The sequence below is a fragment of the Petaurus breviceps genome, unplaced genomic scaffold, assembly GCF_028583685.1.
Source record: "Petaurus breviceps papuanus isolate PSGF00001 unplaced genomic scaffold, PetGlider_PUasm1.0 400, whole genome shotgun sequence".
NCBI classification, from domain to species: Eukaryota; Metazoa; Chordata; class Mammalia; order Diprotodontia; family Petauridae; genus Petaurus; species Petaurus breviceps.
The window spans coordinates 685,023-705,945 of record NW_027186316.1 but is presented as its reverse complement, the minus strand read 5'-3'; the positions used below and the strand labels follow the sequence as shown (position 1 = coordinate 705,945).

The 20,923-nt window shown below is 43.5% G+C and overlaps 1 protein-coding gene across 3 annotated transcripts in view; it reads right to left on the bottom strand.

Annotated features, from left to right (window-relative positions):
- Positions 1-20,923, bottom strand: part of ZC3H12B (zinc finger CCCH-type containing 12B) — a 310,431-nt gene continuing 289,508 nt past the window's right edge. For all 3 annotated transcript variants that reach the window (XM_069100388.1, XM_069100387.1, XM_069100386.1), the window contains exons 3-6: positions 17,175-17,314; positions 11,452-11,686; positions 10,477-10,583; positions 1-6,359 (exon numbers count right to left, since the gene is read on the bottom strand). In XM_069100388.1, coding sequence (XP_068956489.1) covers positions 4,918-6,359; positions 10,477-10,583; positions 11,452-11,686; positions 17,175-17,314 — 1,924 coding nt within the window. In that variant the 3' untranslated portion in view covers positions 1-4,917. The remainder of the gene's footprint in view (positions 6,360-10,476; positions 10,584-11,451; positions 11,687-17,174; positions 17,315-20,923) is intronic.

Here is a 20,923-nt window from a genome sequence, read left to right as displayed (position 1 = left end):
TGAATTTTAACCAAAAATTTTATATAGTAGGTAGGAGCAGCATGGTTCACAGTTGTCATCAACCATACAGAATCTCTCCATCATGAAAAGTGAAAATAAATTAGAACCTTGTGAAACAGCACATCCAGGCTAGTGGGAACACGCCATGCAGTATGGGGAAAGCCTTGCCATGCATGCATCAGAGGGATTTACAAACACCATAGTCAGGGTTCATTTCACTATCATTTGCACTCACCTATGGGTTGCAATTTTGACCTCTGTGTGGTTTTGTGGGCAGTTGGGTTTTTGGAGTGTGCACGCGCTTGGCTTTGTCATTGAGACTTACATTATGTTTGGGTTGACCAAAGAACCCAAAGAGGTTTCATAAAAGTTTACAACAATTACACAGTAACATTTAATTTAAGAGATGAAGCAAGCAAAAATACCAGAGCTCAAGAAAACAAGCACCAGGACCAATCATAGTCAGATTATGTGTCCACGTACACAATGTGGTAAAGTTATAATACGAGGACACGTGACTGCTAGTTGCTGGGGTGAATTCTAGAAAGCTATTGGGTTGGTGCCAAGAGGGTAACCCAGAAAAGAGTGGGTTTTCGGTTCCAGTTTTGAGTCCCTCTCATGCTGTTCTCATAGAAGATTACCCATACTCTTCAAATGAGAAGAGGTGCAAGAATAGGGCAAAGGTTAAAGGGGAAAGTGAAGATAGCTTAATGGGGAGATCTGAGCAGGGCTCTTTGGAGAAATCAGCACACCTAATGTTTTCTACCTCCTGGACCTGGTGCACATACTAAAAGAAACAAAATGTGTTTCAGTACCAGAGTCTCCAAAAAGAGGGTCTGTACAAAGGCCCATATTTACAGGGGAGCTGAGATGGTTTGACTGAGGGGTTCTACCTTAGAAGAGACCCCAGTGCTAAGGGGAGAGTTGGAGGTCAAGGTTGCTGGGGTTGTATAAAGAGGTTTGTTCTGAAAATAGAAAAATGGGGATCCACTGAGAGAAAAAGAGAGAGGGTGTGGTTCTGCTGCTACTGCAAAGAGAGAAGATGGGGGAGAAAGAAGCTGTTTAGAAAGTGTCTCATAGTTAACCCCATCCTTTGCAGCTGCCTTCACTCTAACCAGGAAGGCCAGCTCAGGGCCTCTTACTTAGTTAAATGTTTCTGGCCTCTCTCAGTTAGTTTAGCAAAATGGAACCCCAGCTTAAGGGAGGATGATCCAGATCCCCACTTCTCCCTCCTGTGGTGTGGGAGTAGGGGAGGGGGGAAGAACAAACCCCAAAGATCCCACACCCCGCAAAGCAAAAGCCTGAACAGGCTGGAGCATCCTGTCCGGCAGGGGTGGGGTGTAGCAGGGAAAAAGTTAGACAGACCCCTGCCATGTCCCAGAGCAAGGGCCAAAGGGCATGCAAGTGTTAGCCCCTTCAGAGAAGCAAAAAGAAAGGGCTCTGAAGTCTCCCAGCCATGAGCTTAACTATCGGATAATCAAGTGAGCCAAGGGGGACAAATGCTCTCTCACATGCTCATTTATCAAGAAGTCCCCGTTGCAATGAAACCCCACCTGTCAAGAATCCAAGCCAGGCTTGTTGCCATCGTGGCTATAATGTCATCATTAAAACCTGCAGATGGATGATTCATTAACACGGACCATTTGTTACAGAGAATCCCTCTGCAAGGATTACATTGAGATGAATAAAGAGAACTTAGACAATATTATGTTCAAAACTATATACACACTAGCTGTGAACACGGTACCAAAGGGGACTGGAAAAGTTGACTCAGTTTGTCTGTTAGCTACAAGTGCCATTTGTAAAGAAAAAGCCCCGTAAATAAAAATTACTCCTGCGCCAGGTCGGGGTGACACACAGTGTCACAAACATCGCGGGTGGGAACAAGAGATACTGTAACTAGTTTAGAGATGAGTTTTGTACAAGCTTGTTTTATACAATCAAGAAAAAAAGAGATACAATTTGTATCAACAAACAAAAGGTCATTTCTGGATATTTGAGGTGTTGCTCTGAGCCGCTTGGATCTGGACATGCTGCGGAAGTATGGGGATGTTGGGGGAAAGTTGGAGGAAGGTGAGAATGAAGAGTTGCTGGAGGTCAGAAATACAGATGTTGGTAAAAAAAAAAGATGGAGTATAGGGGGGCGGGGCACGAGGCAGTGAGTTTATAAATATATTTTCAATCAGTGCCTTTGGTTTTTTTTTTGAGAACAGTAGCCAATGGGATGAATTAGGTTTTAGAGATCTTTTAATGGCCAGAACTGCCCATGCTCAGCCAGCCAAAACTTCATGATTCACGAATTCAAGAGTTTAGGCATGAAGGCAGTATCATCTTTCAATTTTGTTGACTGGAGGCGCCAGCCTTGAAGTATCAATTGACATCAATGGTAAATATATGAACATGTGAGTTATAACAGTAAGTTTTCATGGAGTTATTAATAATAATCTCACTCCCATCGTTCCTGTACTTCAAGATTCGAGGTGGATCACCATCACAATTCTGTGAGGTAGGGAGTGAAAGTATTGCTATCCCTATTTATCAGATGAGGAAACTGAGGCCCAGGTAAGTAAAGTGACCTGCCCATGGTTATGTAGTAAGTGTCAGAGTTGGGTCCAGACCCCAGCTCAGCTGCCTCCTTCATTGTTAGATAGAGAATGTGTTTTGCACATGAAGGATGTTTCTAGGGGTGATTTATTTAGTGTGAAAGATGGAATGGGAATGCAAATTTGGGGATGGAGTCAGAATTTGAACTGGTTCTCCTCCTCTGGAAATGATGGGAGCTGAAAAGCCATGCTGGGAGTGATCTGTGCAGTTGCTCAGGGCAGGGACAGAGGACCAGAAAGCAGCACATGAAGCTTTTATCAAAACACCAGAAACAACCCTAACGGCAGCCTCACGATCCGTGTGTTTCACAGTAAGAAACAGTTAGGCAGTGTCACACCTTCTCATGAAGAGACAAAAGGCCAGGTGTGGCCTTCTCAACTTTCATGAAAAAAACTACAGTAGGAAGTCAGCAATTTCCAGCTCCCAAACTCTAGAGCTGGCTTAAAATGTTGAAATATACATTAGATTCAAAAAAGGGCATCCATTCAGTGCAGCTTAAGAAAAAAAAAAAAAAAACAACAAAAGACCCCAATGGATGCCTCTGTTGGAGGCATTTCGCTACAAAGGATTCCACCCTGAGCAAAATACAAATTGCACAAGCCATGCCCCACCCACTCCCAAATAATGCATCTGAAAAATGTCACTAGGCAAATTGTACACCTTTGGTGTGTGGACTGTGAGTGAAAAGCTAAGCTACTCGATGGCACGTCAGAGCTGAAGCATCTATCTTCCCAAAGCTAGGTTGTTCCTGCCTGGAAAATACCCTGGTTTGGGTCTACATGACAGTGCCATGCCACCAGTGATCAGTCCAGTTGCCCAATGACTGAACTAGAAGGTAAAACTAACCACCTGTCCACACATTCTACCCCACTGAGAGGCTGGGCAGTAGAGAGGGATGGGCAACAGACTGGGATCCAGGAAACAGGATTCAGCCTCGGCTCTGCTGCCACTAATAAACTGTGGGACTGTGGACAACTTAGGCCCCCTCTCAGGACCTCAGACGCCTCATATGTAAAACAAGGGGGCTTACTGGATGGTTTCCAAGGTCCCTTCCAAATCTGACATTCTATGTTCTGATTGTTCCTTCCAGCAAACACATTCCATGTTTGAAGGGCCCTCCCAGCTCTCCAAAATCTAGGAGTCTACAGCTCCTCACTTTTGCTCCCAGAGGGGTGAGTACCACAGAGCTGGTCAGCCAAATGAGGGCATGTCTGCCAGTGAAGCTTTAATACTTGTTGGAAATGCCAGTCGTTTTGAATGTGATGCTTTGTGCTGGAAGGCATTTCACTGACTAGGTCATGTGATGGTACCTGATTTTGACAGGCCAGAGCTCCATGACATCCACGTGGGATGCCCGGGAAACAAAGTTCATTTCTATTACTTCCAAAGAGAGATGCTGCAACCTGACCTCAGCTTTATCAAGTGAAGTCATCAAGAGACTTCAATTGTTCAAGAAATGTCAACAAGGGTCGACATTTCAAATAGTGCAAAGGGCTGTGGGAGGGGGTGGAAGCTGGTTTGTTCTGTCACCAAATGCAGCAATCTCCCCCACTGCTGGTGAGCCCCTTCCACTTTGATACTCTTCACTAATGTGGGGTGCAACAAAGATGGCCCAGTCAGCCTCTTTACCTACATGGCTAAGTGTAGGTTCAAGACCACGCAGAGCTCGTTTTCCAAGACTGTGTGTGTGCATGTGTGTGTGTATACATATATATATGTGTGTGTGTGTGCATATATATGTATGTATATATACATACACATTCATATAAACATTATATATCTGTATACACATATACACACACTGATATAGATGGGTACATCTATATCTCAATAGAAAATAGTATTTATATATATGCATGTGTATATGTGTGTGTATTTATACAGACACAGACACACACACACACACACACACACATATATATATATACACACACTTAACACACCCCAGAAAATATACATTCAAACATGCAATATAACTGCTGACGATAGGTTTGCACTTAAACCATTCAGGGGTGAACTGTGACCCCATTTGGTTCTTTAAGGATATTTGATGGCCAACTATCCATGCAACAAGATATGCATCTCTTTTCATACAACTTTTGAAATTCCTACTCTAAAACAACCCTAAAATATGAAACCTATGTACAACACAATGTGATTTGGGTGCTCTCGGCATTGGCCTTCGGTAGACCTTTGACGTCCTTTTTCCTGTACAGGATCAATGAGGAAGAGAACACTAATAATGGGGAATGGGGTAGTCCCTTTCCCCCATATCTCCTCTTTTCAGAAAGGATGGGAGACAAGGAGCCCCCATTAGCGTCCCGATCTCAACTTGGCCACAATCATGGCTGCCAGCTGCTGTGCATCAGTCATGTGAGGATTCTTCTCCATCACTGAGAGAACGATGCCAACTGGGAAGATATTGCAAAGGTTCTTATAGGTCTGGTACTGGTGTTCGGGGATCATGTGATGCTCCCTTGGCTGGCCACACATTCCAACCCAGGGATTCCTCCAGATCTGTTCCATCTTTTCGGGCATGCTCCTTACCATGACCGGCTCATAACAGGGCTGCATGAGGTTGGTGCTCAGAGGGTAAGAGTGATAATTGTAGGAGTCGGCAGCAGCAGGATAGGGCAGAGGGTCCCAGCTAGCATGCTGCTCCCGGCACAGGGGTGGCCGCCTCTGCCTCATGGGATTGCCATCATAGAGGCGGGAGTCAGAAACACTGTCCATCCGTGTCATCACCAATGCTCGGCCTGGTGGAGCTGTGCTGGGGGGGTGGATGCTCTGAGGCACAGGGTAATCTCCGGGACAACTAGATCGGGCTCCAACTACTGGGTGTTGGGCATGCAACACTAATCGGGGTGCTGGGTGTTTGTGGGAAGCCTGCTTGGGTTCATCTGGACCATAACTTTGTACTCTTGTTAAGGCTTCATGGTAACCATGTGAAAAAGGCTGGAGATGGTGTGAGCATGATCGGTTCACCTTCATAGCATCTTCCTGACCAGCATCCACTACACCCAAGTACAAATCACTGTATGAGGAATAAGGATCACTACTTGTATGGCTCATATGTTTGTCATGGCAGGGGCTGGCATTGCGAGAATATATGCCGCGCGTGTGACGGTCAGGCTCGGCCCCGTAGTAATCTGCACCGCGGCCACTGTTGATGCCTAGGTTGGAGAAGTCGCTCATCAATGAGTAGTAGCCATGGTCCCCCAAAGACTCGTACTTGGGGTACTGCTCTGTGTAGCCGACAGAGGTGCCATGGCTATTGGTGACCAGGATGGGCGGGTATTGCATACTGGCTGTGTGTTCCAGGGAAGATTTCTGATGGGTGAATTGTGAGGAACCAGGCACTGGGCTGCTTGCAGAGCGGGTGTTCAGGGCACCTGCCGCATGGCTTTTGGATGGGGGAAGTGTGGGGACGCTCAGTGCCGTCACCAGAGAGGGGGCTGAGTTGGTCTCAGGTTTACGAATGATGGGCAGCCTCTCCTCAGTTTCCACAGCCACAGACCGGATGCTGGGATCTGACTGGCGCTTGGGAGTGACACGCTTCCCTTCGGAGCTGGGTTCACTCTTGGAAACAGGTGCTGGGGCTGCGCTGCCACCCTTGGCCAATGCTCCCTCACTCATGGTTTTGATAGCCGACAGTTTGGCACTAATGCGGAGCTCATCTGCCACCGCCCGCTGTGGCTGGTTGGCACGTTCTGGGTGGTAGTATTTACACTTGTGGCCATACGTGCACTTTTTGCCTGAAAAACAAGGACTTGGAGTAAGATTCCCTCTACTAGACTGTAGTAATAACATAGGTCTTCCTTCAGCATTTTTAAAGGTGATGATCAGAGCATCATAGTATGTTCCAACTAGATGACACCTCAGAGGTCATACAGTCTAATGCCCTGCCCTGCCCCCTCATGCCCCTAATGCCATGGAGCCTGTCAGTACAACTCCTGACAGATGGTCAGCCAGCCCTGCAGGAGCACCTTCATCACTAGTGATGGAGAGTTCACTGCCTAAAAGACCAGGGTCCACTCCATCATTGGATAGCTCTTGTTAAGAAGTCTTGCCCTCCCCCCAATCTCCCAACATCCTCTCATCTACTCTCACTCTGGGGGCAGCTGACATTTGCTTCCCTTCAATTCTCTCCCCTCTGGGGTCAAACAAAAGTTTCATCATCAAGTATCATCTCCCACAGCCTTGCGTGTATCAGGAGACTTCAATCATGTGGCCTAATGGAAAGAGCATGGATTTGAAGTCAGAGGGCCTATGTTCAAATCCTGACACTGCCATCTGTGTGGCTGTGGGAAAGTCACTTAACTTCTCTGTGTCCTCTTGTATAAAATTGGGGCCTGGGGGGAGGATGGACTAGCTGACCCTTCCAGATCTAAAACTTTTAGCCAGCATCCCACACCTGGGATTCAGGGGTTTCCCTGAAGATGTGCCACAAACTGTAACCACACCCAACAGAGGCTAAGAACCATTCCAGACAGAAATACTAATGTTCTTATCAGGTAGGCAAACTTGGGGAAAAAAAACCTATTGACTCTGATCCCAAAGGCCTTGAATTCAAATCTTACCTCTGAAGCTTACTGCCTGGGTGGCCTTGGGTAAAGTCATCTCATCGCCATAACTCCAATGAGGAGTTAGACCTGTAAGGTCACTTACAGCTCCAAACCTTGGATCCCATGAGTTTTGTATCACAAGAAGACCTTTAGAAGACCAGATTTAAAAGGCCATAAAAAGCTAGTAAACGGAAATTGGATAGTATTTGGTAGGAGAAAAGATGATGACCAACCACGAATAATGAGGCACAGTGTCTCTGGCGCTGTAAGACTGTTACAGAGTACCTTCCACCCCACAAGCTTGGGAAGTAAGCACTGGGAGAGTTATTATTCCAGGTTCCCAGACAAAGACGGTGAGGCATAGAGAGGGGATAGAAGTTGCCCAGGGTTCCTCAGCTAGGATGGGAATCGGGGCTTGGATTCAAAGTCCAAAGGTCTCATCACTGAATTTGGGAGGGATGGGGGTAACAGGGTAACTTTTTGATTCTGTAGAAGAGAAAAGGAAAACGGAAAGGGCTTAGATTCCCTAAGCTCTTGAGCCAATCTTTCTAACTCTGAGATTCTATGACAGAATGACAGCCTGGGGATAGGCCATCGGGCACTTCTCACTGGGATCAAATGTCAGGGCCTGTGAGGAAAGTTGGACTCCCACATCGCTAAGGAATTGTACATCCTCACAAGAAGATGGTCGCTCCTAACTTGGCAAGTGCCAAGTCACCAGTCAATCACAAAGATGGGTCCTTTTTCATAGGAACTTAAGGGCTGGTCTGATTCCATTCTGATCAGGGAACAAGAACCTTCTCTTCTGAAGTCCTTGCCAAAAGCTTTAACACAGAGAAGATTTTGTTGTAAAGGCGAAGAAGAGCCTATGCTTCTACTGTTCTGCTTAGCTTAAAAATGAAAGTAGAGGCAGAATTTACCACATGGACATCCAGAGGCTATGAGTAGTGGGAAGGGCACTGGAGGTGGGAGGTTGGCCCCCTGGGTTCTGGTCTTGACTGCAGTATCTACTAGCTGTGTTGCTTGGAATGGATCATTCCTACCCCTCCATGTATTTGGCTCATGGTCTTCATGTTGGGGGCCAAGAAAAGGACTCCCAGTCATCACCCCTCCCTCCACGGTGATCTCATAAGTTCCCATGGATTACCATCTCTATGCTAATGATTCTCAGACCTACTTACCCAGTCTTAACCTCTCTCTTAAGCTCCACTGGCATTTCTGACTGTCTTTCAAATATCTCAATGGATGTTCAGTAGACATCTTAAACTTATTCGCTTTCCCCCTAAATCCTCATTCCTCCTATCTTCCTTATTACTGTAGAGTGCAACACCATCCTCCCAGTCCCTCAGGCTCACAACCTAGGAGTCATCCTGGACTCCTCACATCTCTCACCCATATTCAAACTGTTGCCACAGCTTCCAATTTCACCTTTGTAACATCTCTTAAATACATTCTCTTCTCTCCTCTGACACTGCCCCCCACCTGGTCCAGGCCTTCATCACCTCACAACTGGACTATTGCAATAGCTACTAGGGGCAGGGTACTGCCTGCCACAAGTCTCTCCCAACTCCAGTCTATCCTCCATTCAGTCACCAAAGCTATTTTCCTAGAGTGTAGGCCAGATTATGTCATTCCCCCTACTCCATAAATTCCAGGGGTTCCCTTTTGCCTCCAGGAGCAAATACAGAATACTCTGTTTGGCTCTCAAAGCCCTTCATTCTCAAAGCCCCTCCTACCTTGCCAGGCTTCTTACCCCTTACTCACCTACACGTACTTTTCAGCCCAGTGACTCTGGTGTCCTGGCTGCTCCACGAGTACCATCCTCCATCTCTCGGCTTTGGACATTCTCTCTGGCTATCCCCCTATGCTCTCCCTCCTCAGCCCTGACCACTGACCTCCCTGGCTTTCTTTATGTCTCAACTAAAACCCCATGTCCTACACTGCTTCCTTTATACCACTTAATTCCAGTGCCTTCCCTCTAGTCATTATTTCCTATCAATTCTGTATAGAGCTTGTTTGCATATATTTCTTCGCATGTTGTCTTCTCCCATTAGATTGTAAGCTCCTTGAGGGCAGAAACTGTCTTTTGCCTTTTTTTTTTTGTATCCTGAGCACTTAGCACAGTGCCTGCCTAATAGTAAGGGCTTAATAAATGTTTATCGACTGGTTGATGGTCCTCTCCAAACTGAAAGAAGCTGGCCTTGGATTACATCCATATAGTCTCTCCCTAGGCCCAACCTTCAAGCTTCTCCAGCTTGGAAGGACCTGTCTGAGTCTTCCAGATGCCAGTGTTATCTGAATACCGCACTTAGGCATCGGAGGAGCATTTTTACCAGAGCCGCCCTTAGGAAAGGAGTCACTCTACAACTTCAAGTATCTAGAGCTATGAAGGGGGACCTCAGAGGCCATTTAGTCCAACCCCCTCATTTTATAGAAAAGGAAACTGAGGTACAGGGAGAGGAAGGGACTTGCTCAAGGTCACACATAGGATCCTAGATCTGGAGTTGGAAGGGATATTAGAGGCCATCAGTTCTGACACCTTCATTTTTACAGATGGGAAACTGAGGCCCAGAGAAGATAGATGACCCTTCCAAAGTCACACAGGTGGCAGGCTTTGGAGTCAAATCCTTTGACTTCTAATTAATGCTCTTCCTCATTTCATCTGGCTTAGGGAGCAGGTCTACCAAATGAGTGTTGGCAACTACTCTACAACTAACAGTCTTTCAGGGTGGCTGGGGCAATGAGAGTTCCATGACTTCTTTAGCATCATGGCACCATCAGGTATCACAGGACATCGTTGCATCTGATCATTTTGGCCCCAAGGCTGGCCAATAGGCCACGCTGTCCCTCCTGAAATAGTAAATAATAATGAAAAGAAGAAAAACATCCAGGGCATTATTCACTGGCCACTTCACCCCTCTGTGCCTCAATTCCCTCATCTGTCAAATAAAGACAATCATCCTTGCACTGCCTACTTTGAAGAGGCATTATGAGAAAAGTACTTGGTAGACCCTAGAGTGCCAGAGAAACATAAGCTATTATTGTTATTCTTAATTATCATCAGAGCAACAATTGTGACCCTAATGATGCCAAAGTGGAGAAAAATGCCAAATTCAAAAGTAGTCTCTGATCACAATTTCTTGGAGCCTCAGTGTCCTCATCTCTAAAATGGGGATGACGATACTATACCATGTCCCTTCCTAGGCTGTGGTGGGAAAAGTGATTGGAATACTGCAAAGGGTTAAAATCATAGGAGTACTAATAGGATTCTTGGGCATGTAACTTAGTTCTCCAACTGAGTACCCACCATAAGGGCATGGCTGCTTCTTATGTTCAGGAATCACAGGTTTCTTTCTTAAGAAATTTTCTAGACTTGGGCCATGGCGCCCTAAGGGATCATCCGGAGGCATAAACCTGGAAGATAGTGTGAGAAATTAATTATTTTCCTCATATTTAATAACTAATTATTGAATCAGGACCAAGGATTTTCCCCTTTCTACTTCCTCATCCAGAAACCAACCAGTGTGTGAAATCTTTCTTAGAGATTTATCCAGGCCAAGATCTAATCAGACAGTAAAAGAAATTCTAAGTTTGGGCTAATGGGTATATTCCTGCTCATAGTGTTTGCTCAGAGAAGTCAAGGAAACCGTGAATCCTCTCTTTTCTTTTAACAAGTGATATGGAAATTGATGCCTCTTTGACCAAGATTTGAGTTACCTATGTCATGCACCCCAAGATAGCCCACCTCCCATTGTGTTAACCAATCAGAGCTGATAGCCACCCCTTCAGGAGCACCTCCTCTTCAAAAGGCATATAAAATGTGAGCCCAGCACCCTGAGAGGTCTTTGGTCTAACAGAGATGGCCAAATGACCATCCTTTTATTAATAACATGCTGACCTTATTCATAAAATGATTAAATTATCCAGAAATGATGTCTCTTGGACTATTTTAATCATCACAATAGAAAAGTGTGAATGCATTCCTAGAGATAACTAGGTTCAAGGGTTATCTGGGCTCGAGAGAAAATCCATGAACTCTAGAGTGCAAAGCCTGCTTTATTTTTTACTCTATTTTTCCAACAAGGCTAATATGGAAATATGTTTTGCATGACTTCACATATATAATTGATATCATATTGCTCGCCTTCTCAGTGGGCCGGGGAAAGTCTGGAGGGAAGGAGAAAATTTGGAACTCAAATTTTTTTAAAATGAAATGTTAAAAAAAACATGTTTTAAAGTATAAAAAATAGAGTTCTCTGGGGGCCCCAGGCCCAGAGCTTACTTGTCATTGACAAAGGAAAACATCAGTAGCCTCTCTTCGATGAATTTCTTCCACTCAGGCTTCTCATTCTGAAGATCCCGGTAGTTATCATTGGATACAATGATGCCATCGGAGTCAAAAGCCAACTTGACGATGAAACGGTCATCATAGCAGACAACCCTCCTGCCTTGTACTCTTCGGGATGGAGTAAAGACGAGAATCTTTTCTTTCTCCAGTTTACGTAAGATATCTTGATCTGCCAAACAGGTTAGATGCTATAAGATAGTCCAGAATGGAAGTCCAAAAGTCCAAGGCTGTTAGATCATATGTGTGTGTGTGTACATACACACATATACACATACATAAAATATGTATATACATACATATATACACACACATATAAAATGTATATACATACATATATACACATATAAAATATGTATATACATACATACACACACATAAAATATGTATATACATGCATATATACACACGTATATAAAATATGTATATACATACATATATACCCACACATATATAAAATATGTACATACATACATATATACACACATATAAAATATGTACATACATATATGTGCACACACATATATAATATGTATATACATATATACACACATATAAAATATGTACATACATACATATATACACATATATAAAATATGTATATACATACATATATACACATATATAAAATATGTATATACATACATATACACACATATAAAATATGTATATACATACATATATACACATATATAAAATATGTATATACATACATATATACACACATATAAAATATGTATATACATACATATATACACATATAAAATATGTATATACGTACATATATACACACATATAAAATATGTATATACGTACATATATAAAATATGTATATACATACATATATATACACACATATAAAATATGTATATACATACATATACATATAAAATATGTATATACATACATATATACACACATATAAAATATGTATATACACATATAAAATATGTATATACATACATATATACACACACATATAAAATATGTATATACTTACATATATACACATATATAAAATATGTATATACATACATACACACACATATAAAACATGTATATACATACATATACACACATATAAAAATATGTATATACATACATATACACACATATAAAATATGTATATACATACATATATACACACATAAAATATGTATATATATACACATATATAAAATATGTATACACATATATACATATATAAAATATGTATATACATACATACACATATATAAAATATGTATATACATACACACATATAAAATATGTATACACATATATACACATATAAAATATGTATATACATACATACACATATATAAAATATGTACATACATACATATATACATATATAAATATGTATATACACACATATATAAAATATGTATATACATACACATACACACACACATATATAAAATATGTATATACATACATATACACACACACACACATATGTATGTTTTACGCATTCAAGAAAATGTCTATTGTTGCTATCTCTCGTTCTTATTTTACCTTCATTTGTGAATAAATACCCCTCTCCCTTTCTCTCCCAGGGAGCCATTCCTAGTAATTGGAAAGCATTTCAGCAAAACCAACCAACTCATCATTGGGATAGTCCAAGTGTCTTCTATGCCCCAAGTCACATATGGAAGTGGAGAGACAATGGAGTGAAGAAACCAGGGTTCAAATTCTGATTCTGCCACTTCTTAGGGGTGACCCTATATAAGGTCACAGAAATTCTCTGAGCCTCAGTTTCCTCATAATGGCAATCTAGACACCACCTACCTGGTAGGGAGGGTGGAGGCCTAGAGGAAGGGCAATGCTTTAAGAGTGGGAAAACCAGTCCTTTCATATCCATCCTCTCCTTGGGCTCTTGTACATATCTGGGAGGGAGGCAGCAAAGGCTGCTCTTCCCATTTTCCAATGGAGGAGGTGGTCAGAGAGGGGGCGTGCCAGCTCCACAAAGACAGGTCTCAAGGCCCCTGGGCCAATGCTCTTTTCGCTCTCCTGGGTTGTCTGGTAACTGTTTTCAGCTACTATTGTAGCTGAAAAAGCAAGCTGGAGAGTGGGTGTGAGAACAGGGACAGAGAGAGTCAAGACACCTTCAGCAGGAGCCCTAGGGTGTGCAGACATATTGTTCACTCAGGAGGCTGGACAAACACGGCATGTGTCAGTGACAGTAGGGAGTCCTTCCCTCACTGGGAAGTTCATTGCTTATTGGTGAACCTGGGCTTCTCCTCATGTGAGGTCTCCTCTCTCACCCAAGAAATACAATACAGTAAGGTCAACAGAAAAGGAATGATGAGGAAATACAACTACGCTCAGTCCCACAGAAGAGCTGAGAAAATGTATCTCTCACCTCTTTGCAGAGGTGGGGAGCTATGGGTATGGAATACTGTATATACTCAGTCTCAGGTGATGTGTGGATTAGTTTTACAGACTTGCTTTTACTTTTCTTTTTTATTCTTCATTCCAAGGGAATGCAGATAAGATTAAAAACCCAAGATAGCAATAAAAATGAAAAAAAATACTAAATAAAGTGTTCTCTCCAAAGCATCCTCATGATGTGGGGCTACCACTGAGTTTTGGAAGACCAAGCCAGGGGGACCCCAAACTGAATCTGCCATCCAAGGAACAGAATCACTAAGGAAGGAGAAGCTTACCACCAGAAGGCTGGACACCAGACGAGAGCAGTTTAGTTACAGATGCTCACGGAGCTATCTGATAAGGCAGAGATGTGCTGCAATTTGCACTGGTGAAGGGTGTACCCACAGAAAGGACATAATGAGTCCCTCAAACATCAAAGTAATGTGTGGTAGTAGCAAGAGCAGTTCAGAGATCTGAGTTCAAATGCTGCCCATGCCCCATTATGGGCTGTGAGTCCTTGAACAAAAAATAACTCTCTCTCTCTCTGAAGCCATCTGTTGTGACAAATACTAGCCCCTTGGAGCACCTACAGCCCAGGGATGGTGTTCAGGAAAGGGTTTTTATAAATGAGAAAACACCAAAGGGGAGGGAGCTGTGGTTTTTGGCAAAGCTCTTGTGAGCACAGACTACTCCAAGTGGCCTTGCCCATGGCCACCCTGGGAGTCATACTCTCCTTCTTCCAATGCCCAAGTCTCTGCTTAGCAGAACTGCTGGGATCACCCGAACCCCATCCCCCTCCACCTGCGAGGAAGCAGCTTCTACACACACTAACAGAAATAGGTGCTAAATCAGGTAGTAAAAGGAGCACTGCCCTGGGAGTCAGAAGCCCTGGGTTCAAGTCCTGGCTCTGGCACTTACTAGTTTTTTGCTGCCAAGTCTTTTCCTGTCTCTGGGCCTCAGCTTCCTCTCCTGGAAAACGAAGGGTTGGGACTAGATGATCTCTAAGGCACCTGGCATTATCTGTTCTCTGTCTTAAGGTTCTACTCAGTCCTGAAAGTCTATGTTCTCAGGGCTCTCCCAGCTATGACATTCTGTGTCCTAAGGGTCCTTCCATCTCTGACAGCATATGTTTTAAGTCACCTCTCAGATCTGTCATTCCCTGTTCTAAGGTTCCTCCCTCCCAGCTCTGACATTCCATGTTCTAAGGCCCTTCCCAGATCTGATGCTCTCAGTTCCAAGATTCTCCCAGCTATGACATTTTGTGCTCTAAGGTCCCTCTCAGCTCTGATATTCTCTGTTCTAAGGCCCCTCCTAGCTCTGACATCCTGTGTTCTGAGGCTCCTCTTAGTTCTGACATTCCCTGTTCTAAGATCCCTCTCAGTTCTGCTGTTCTGTGTTCTACGGTCCTTCCCAGCTCTGGCATTCTGTGCTCTAAGGCCTCTTCTAACTCTAACATTTTATGTTCTAAGATCTAGATCTGAAATTAAGCATTCTAAGACCCCTCCTAGCTCTGAACTTCTATGGTTCTAAACATTTGAAAGCAGAGTTTTTCCATTGGTCTTTAGACTTTATTTAAAATGTTATATTTCTAGTCTTGTATTTTAATAAGATTTCCAGAAGACTAAAGAAGAAACTAGAACAAACAATGATTGGCATAGTTAGCCAAATTTAGAAAATATTTACTATAGTAGAGTTAGTAAATAACCCACATATAAGCCCCTATTCCATGGATCCAAGGCCAATAGGACCCTCATCCCCATCTCCTGGGCTGCAGCTGTGGTTATTCTACAAGATTTCTAAGCAGCTGATTAGGCTTCCCAAGGTGCTGTGTCCACCAGTTGCTGCAGAGGTCACTAGCTCAAAACTCAGCATTGTCCCTTGGTTCCCTGTCCACTTGGAGAGTCAGAGAATGTAGAATAGTACCGCTTGAAGGGACCTTAAAACAGAGAAAAGCTTAGAATAGAGCTTGGAGAGCCTTAGAACACAGGGCATAGAATGACAGAGCTAGAAGGGACCAGAGAACAGAGAATGGAAGAAGTGGGAAGACTCTTAGAATAGAGAATATGGGAGGGACCTTAGAATATAGGATGTCAGAGCTGGGAAACGTCTTAGAACAGAGAAAGTCAGGTAGGGAGGGCCTTAGAACACATAATGTCAGAGCTGGGAAAGTCCTCAGAACACAGGATATCAGAACTGGGAGAGACCTTAAAACAGAGAATGTCAGAGCTGGGAGGGACCTTAGAATCCAGAATGTCAGAGCTGGGAGGGGTCTTAGAACCCAGAATGTCAGAGCTGGAAAGTACCTTAGAACCCAGAATGTTACAGCTTTGAGGGATCTCAGAACAATGTTAGAAAGTTAAAAGTGTAAGAGATTTTTAAAAACTGTCTAGTTGAAGCTTATTTAACAGATGAGGAAATTGGGGCTGGGAGAGAGGGAGTGATTTACCCAAAGTCACACAGCTAGTGGGTGGCAGAACATCTAAATGGGATCACAGGTGGAGCCAGAAAGGACCTTAGGTCCCCTAGTAGAACCCTGCTACCCCCTCGCCACCCTGGTCCCCTATGATTTTAAAAAGGAGGAAACTGAGGCTGGGACAGATGCAGTGACTTCCCCAAGGCCTCCTTGATGGCAGGGTGTTCCAGGGGCAATCTGAACCAACACCTTTGGGCTCTTGGTCCCTTGCTCTCTCCAGGGCACAGGGCCACTCCTTCCATCATGATGTTATGGGAAGAATAGTGGGCCAAGAGTCAGACAGCCTGGCTTATTCAAGTTGGGTTCTGCCACTGTCTGCTGTGTGACCTAGATCAGCTTCCCAAACTCTCTGAACCTTAGTCCCCTCTTCTGTTAAATGGCGGAAATCAAACTTGAACTTGCCACCTTATGGGGGGTTATAATCATCCAATGAGAGCACAAATGTCAAAGTGGTCTGGAAATGGCAAAATCCCTTTGCTCTCTAGCTTTGCTACATGTTTTCCATTACCTCTGTCAGCCTCAACTTTCCTATCTGTAAAATAGGCAGAATAATACTTAGCCTACCTGGGTCCCTCACTGAGTTGTTGTGAGAGTCATAGCAGACAGAGAACAGATGTGAAAATCTGTAGCCGTGAGAGCTGTGTGAGCCTTCCTCTGCTGACCTACTCTTTGCTTCAAGCCGGTAGGCTGGCTCTTTTAGGGAATGGGGCCTGGGTGTGGGGGAACAGCCTGACCTGTTTTCCCTACACATTTTCCCAGTCAACAAGGCAAGCTCATCCATAAGCTGGGAACAAATGTCTTTTAGACATATTACCTGTAATTGGCGCATCAGGGCGAGACTGCTCCTTCCGCCATGCAGGTACAAATACCGTAATATCTTTATGGCCTTTCTCCAGAAACCAGTCCACGGCTAATTGTATTCCCCTGCAGGAGAAGCCTTCTTTGTTGCCATGGCTGAAAGAATATGGAAAGTAATATGGGAGAGCAGTGGCAGCAATTTGCAAATGGATACACAGATCTCTGTCTTCCTTAGTTACAAAGGCTTAGCCCAGCTAGGGTTCTCTGGCTGGGAAGGCAAAACACAAGGCAAGGAGGAGGAGGCAGGGAGGACACCAATAGCTTAGCTTTATTTTCTTTTTAATTAAATCCAATGCCTCTTTAATTAATTGGTGTATTTGTCTGTTGCTCACAGTTACAAAGCCCTTTCTCTTACATTATCTCCATGGATCCTTTTAGTGGCCCTGTGAGTTAAATAGGCCAGGGACTGTCCTATTGGCAAAAAATAGACCATACTTCTAAAATGGTCTACTTCTGTAAAAGGGAAAAAGAATATATATGTATATGTATATATATATACATTATATGTAACATCTATTAGATATTATAGATATATATCACCCATATATTCTATATACTATATTACATAGAATATATTTTATTAATAATATATGTAATGTATCACTGTATAAAAATAGATATAGATATCTATATAAAGGAAATGGACTAGACTTGTGATTTCATGGGGATAAGGAATTCCAGGATGAGGAAATCCCTTCACCAATTCAGGCTGGCACCTTGTGACTTGCCCTGGGTGATACCGCCAGGGTGTGTGCAAAGCAGAACCAGGGCTTCCTGGTTCTGAAGCCAGCTCTCCATTTACTAATGAATTTCTAATGAAATTCATTCACTAAATGAATTTTTCAGTAATGAAAAATAATACTCCCGATAGGCCACACCAAAGGTCTGTAAAAGTCATATGTGTGTGTGGGGGGAGAGATTTGGATCAATTAGGTATTGTTTTGATGGGACAAGTGGGGCTAAGGCTCAATCAATCAATAAACCTTTATTAGGCACCTACTACATACCAGGCTGGGAGGGGGTCTTCAAATTTGGATTCTGCCTCTGGCACTTTGCATGAACTACTTCAACGTCTATGAGTTTTGGGTGTTCACAGCTTTTGTAAGTGGAAACTGACAACAGTCTCCTGGATCTCAAGGGCACTCAAGGGCACTAACAGGTCACTACTTCCTACTGGCCAATATCTCCATCTCAGGGAAAACTGGTTAAGAATCCTTTATAACCACTCATGTTGTTCATACCATGTCCAAGGAGATGTAAAATGTTAATTACACAGCTATTTGTAAGAATGAGAACCATGACAGAATTTAGTAGTTGGAAAGGAAATTGGAGAATGAAAAAGTTAGGAAATGGATTAGAAAAGGATTTTATTTGTTGCCATCATCTTAAAAACTGGGCAGTGAGGGTGGGGGAACCATACATGTGCTTTGGCCATGGGAAGCTGGGTTCAAGTCCTGGATCTTCACTGATTTGTTATATGACCTTGAACACATGTCACTTCCTCACTGGGCCTTAGTTTCCTCTTCTAGAAAATGGGAGGCTTAGATTTGGACTAAAGGACTAAGGAATTTAAGATCTCTTTTGTCTCAAAGAATTGGTGACTGTCAACACAAGGGAGATTGTGCCCTGATGTGTACACACATAGACACATAAGGCATAAATCATACTTAATTGACTGGGATGGTGCATGTGAACAAAGTCTCTCATAGTGTTACATGTAGAGAAGCCTCCCACAAGGTAACTCTTTCCACACTGGGATTGCAGATTTGTCCTGGATTCATCAATCATCAGGCCACAAGAGAAATGCATTAACATGGCAGGTGGCCTAGAAGGCCCGGGGAGCTCTGAGGAGATGACAGAATGCCATCCATACACTGACAACGATGCTATGTTAAGTACATTTTTGTTCATATTTCCAAGCATGTGCTGCTTATGGTTCAGAGTCCTCAGTGAGAGGAAGAGCAGGGGAAATGGAAAGAGCCCAGATGGGGTATCAGAGAACTAGCTTCTTGGTCCAATCATTTCATGGCTGACCTTGCGCCTGCAATTGTCCTATAGAAAATAAAGGGAGGGGGCAGCTAGGTAGTAGTGCAGTGAATAGAGCACCAGCCCTGGAGTCAGGAGGACCCGAGTTCAAATTTGGCCTCAGACACTTAACACGTACTAGGTGTGTGACCTTGGAAAAGTCACTTAACCCCAATTGCCCTACCTTCCCCTCTCCAAAAAGCAAAAAAATTTTAAAAATTAAAAAAAAGAAAAGAAAATTAAGGGAGTTGGGCTGGACATAGTCTCAAAGGTCCTTTCTAAGGTCCCTTCCAGCTCTAACCTTTTGTATTCCAAGGGGCCTTCTAAGATCTAGAAAGTTATATTCTAAGGGCTTTCCTGGCTCTGATACTCTCTTGTAAGTCCCCTCCCAGCTCTGATATTCTGTGTTCTAAGGGCTCTCTCATTTCAGACATTCTGTGTTCTAAGCTTTCTCCCAGCATTGACATTCCCTGTTCTAAGGTCCTTCCCAGTTGTAACTTTCCCTGTTCTAAGGCCCCTTCTCACATCCAGCTTAGATATCCTCTTTTATAGGGTCCTTCCTAGCTCTCACATCTAGGGTTCTAAGAGTACTCTCTCAATCTAGCCTTTTCATTCAAATTCTGTCCAGCCATTGGGCCACTATCCTCTCACACTCTGCCCTTATTCAATGGTCCAGTTTTCTCATGAGTCTGGCAAAGAACCATGTTATATTTACACTTAAGAAGAACCTAGGCTTTGGTGCTTTATTGCTTATGGAGCACTTTCCTTCCTCTCTCCAGTCCTATGAGATATGAGGATCAGAGAAGTTAGGAAGATTCACTAAGGTCACCGTGCTAGGAAAAGCTGGAGTCTGGATTTGAACTTAGATCTTCCAACTCCTTTACAATGGTCTTTATGGTATCCCATTGGTAATGGGGAGCTCTTGTAGCTTCCTGAGCAAGAAGGTAGGGCATGGGGTAACGGGAAGAAAGTAGTTGTAGGCAGATTAGTCTTGCGTACAGGAGGAATGAAAGAGAGAGAGAGACCGACTAGAGACTAGAAAGTTATCTACTTAGTTCTATGCTAATGGTAGCTTCAGAATGCCTGAAAAAAGGGGGGGGGCAACAATTTCCAAGGTGAGAGAATTGGGGAAGAGAGGCAGCAACAGCAGTCACCAACATGAACTGGATCAGTGACATGGATGGCACCAGGAAGGAGTTTATGTTGCTACTGGGCTTTGGAGTGAACCAACCACTCTCATCGTGACAGTGCCCACACAGAAGAATCACAAGCCCATCCCATAATCTATGTAGACCTGACTTTCCTGTAAAGTGAAGGACAGCTGGGCAAAAGCTAGAGGTCTTCCAGCTTGAAATCCTGTAAGCTTAAGTGTTATCCTCCCCTTTTACAGAGGGGGAAAACTGAGGCCCAGAGAGGAGAAAGGCCACTGTAATAAGAATGCAAATTTGGAAGATCTTCCCTGCCCCTAGGCTAAAGTGCACCAGAAGCCTGGGGAGGGAGGCTTGTTTTTCAGTAGATACTTCTTGATTGGCCAGTGAGTCAATAAGGTTGTTACATTCTCTGAGCCAGGAGAAGGCTATATAAGCCCTGATGTGTAGCTTTGTTTTGGGGCTCACTTTGAGAAGTGTTCTGTGATTTGATATGGATTCTGGGAAGCCGTTGTCCAGAGCCCCCCCCCCC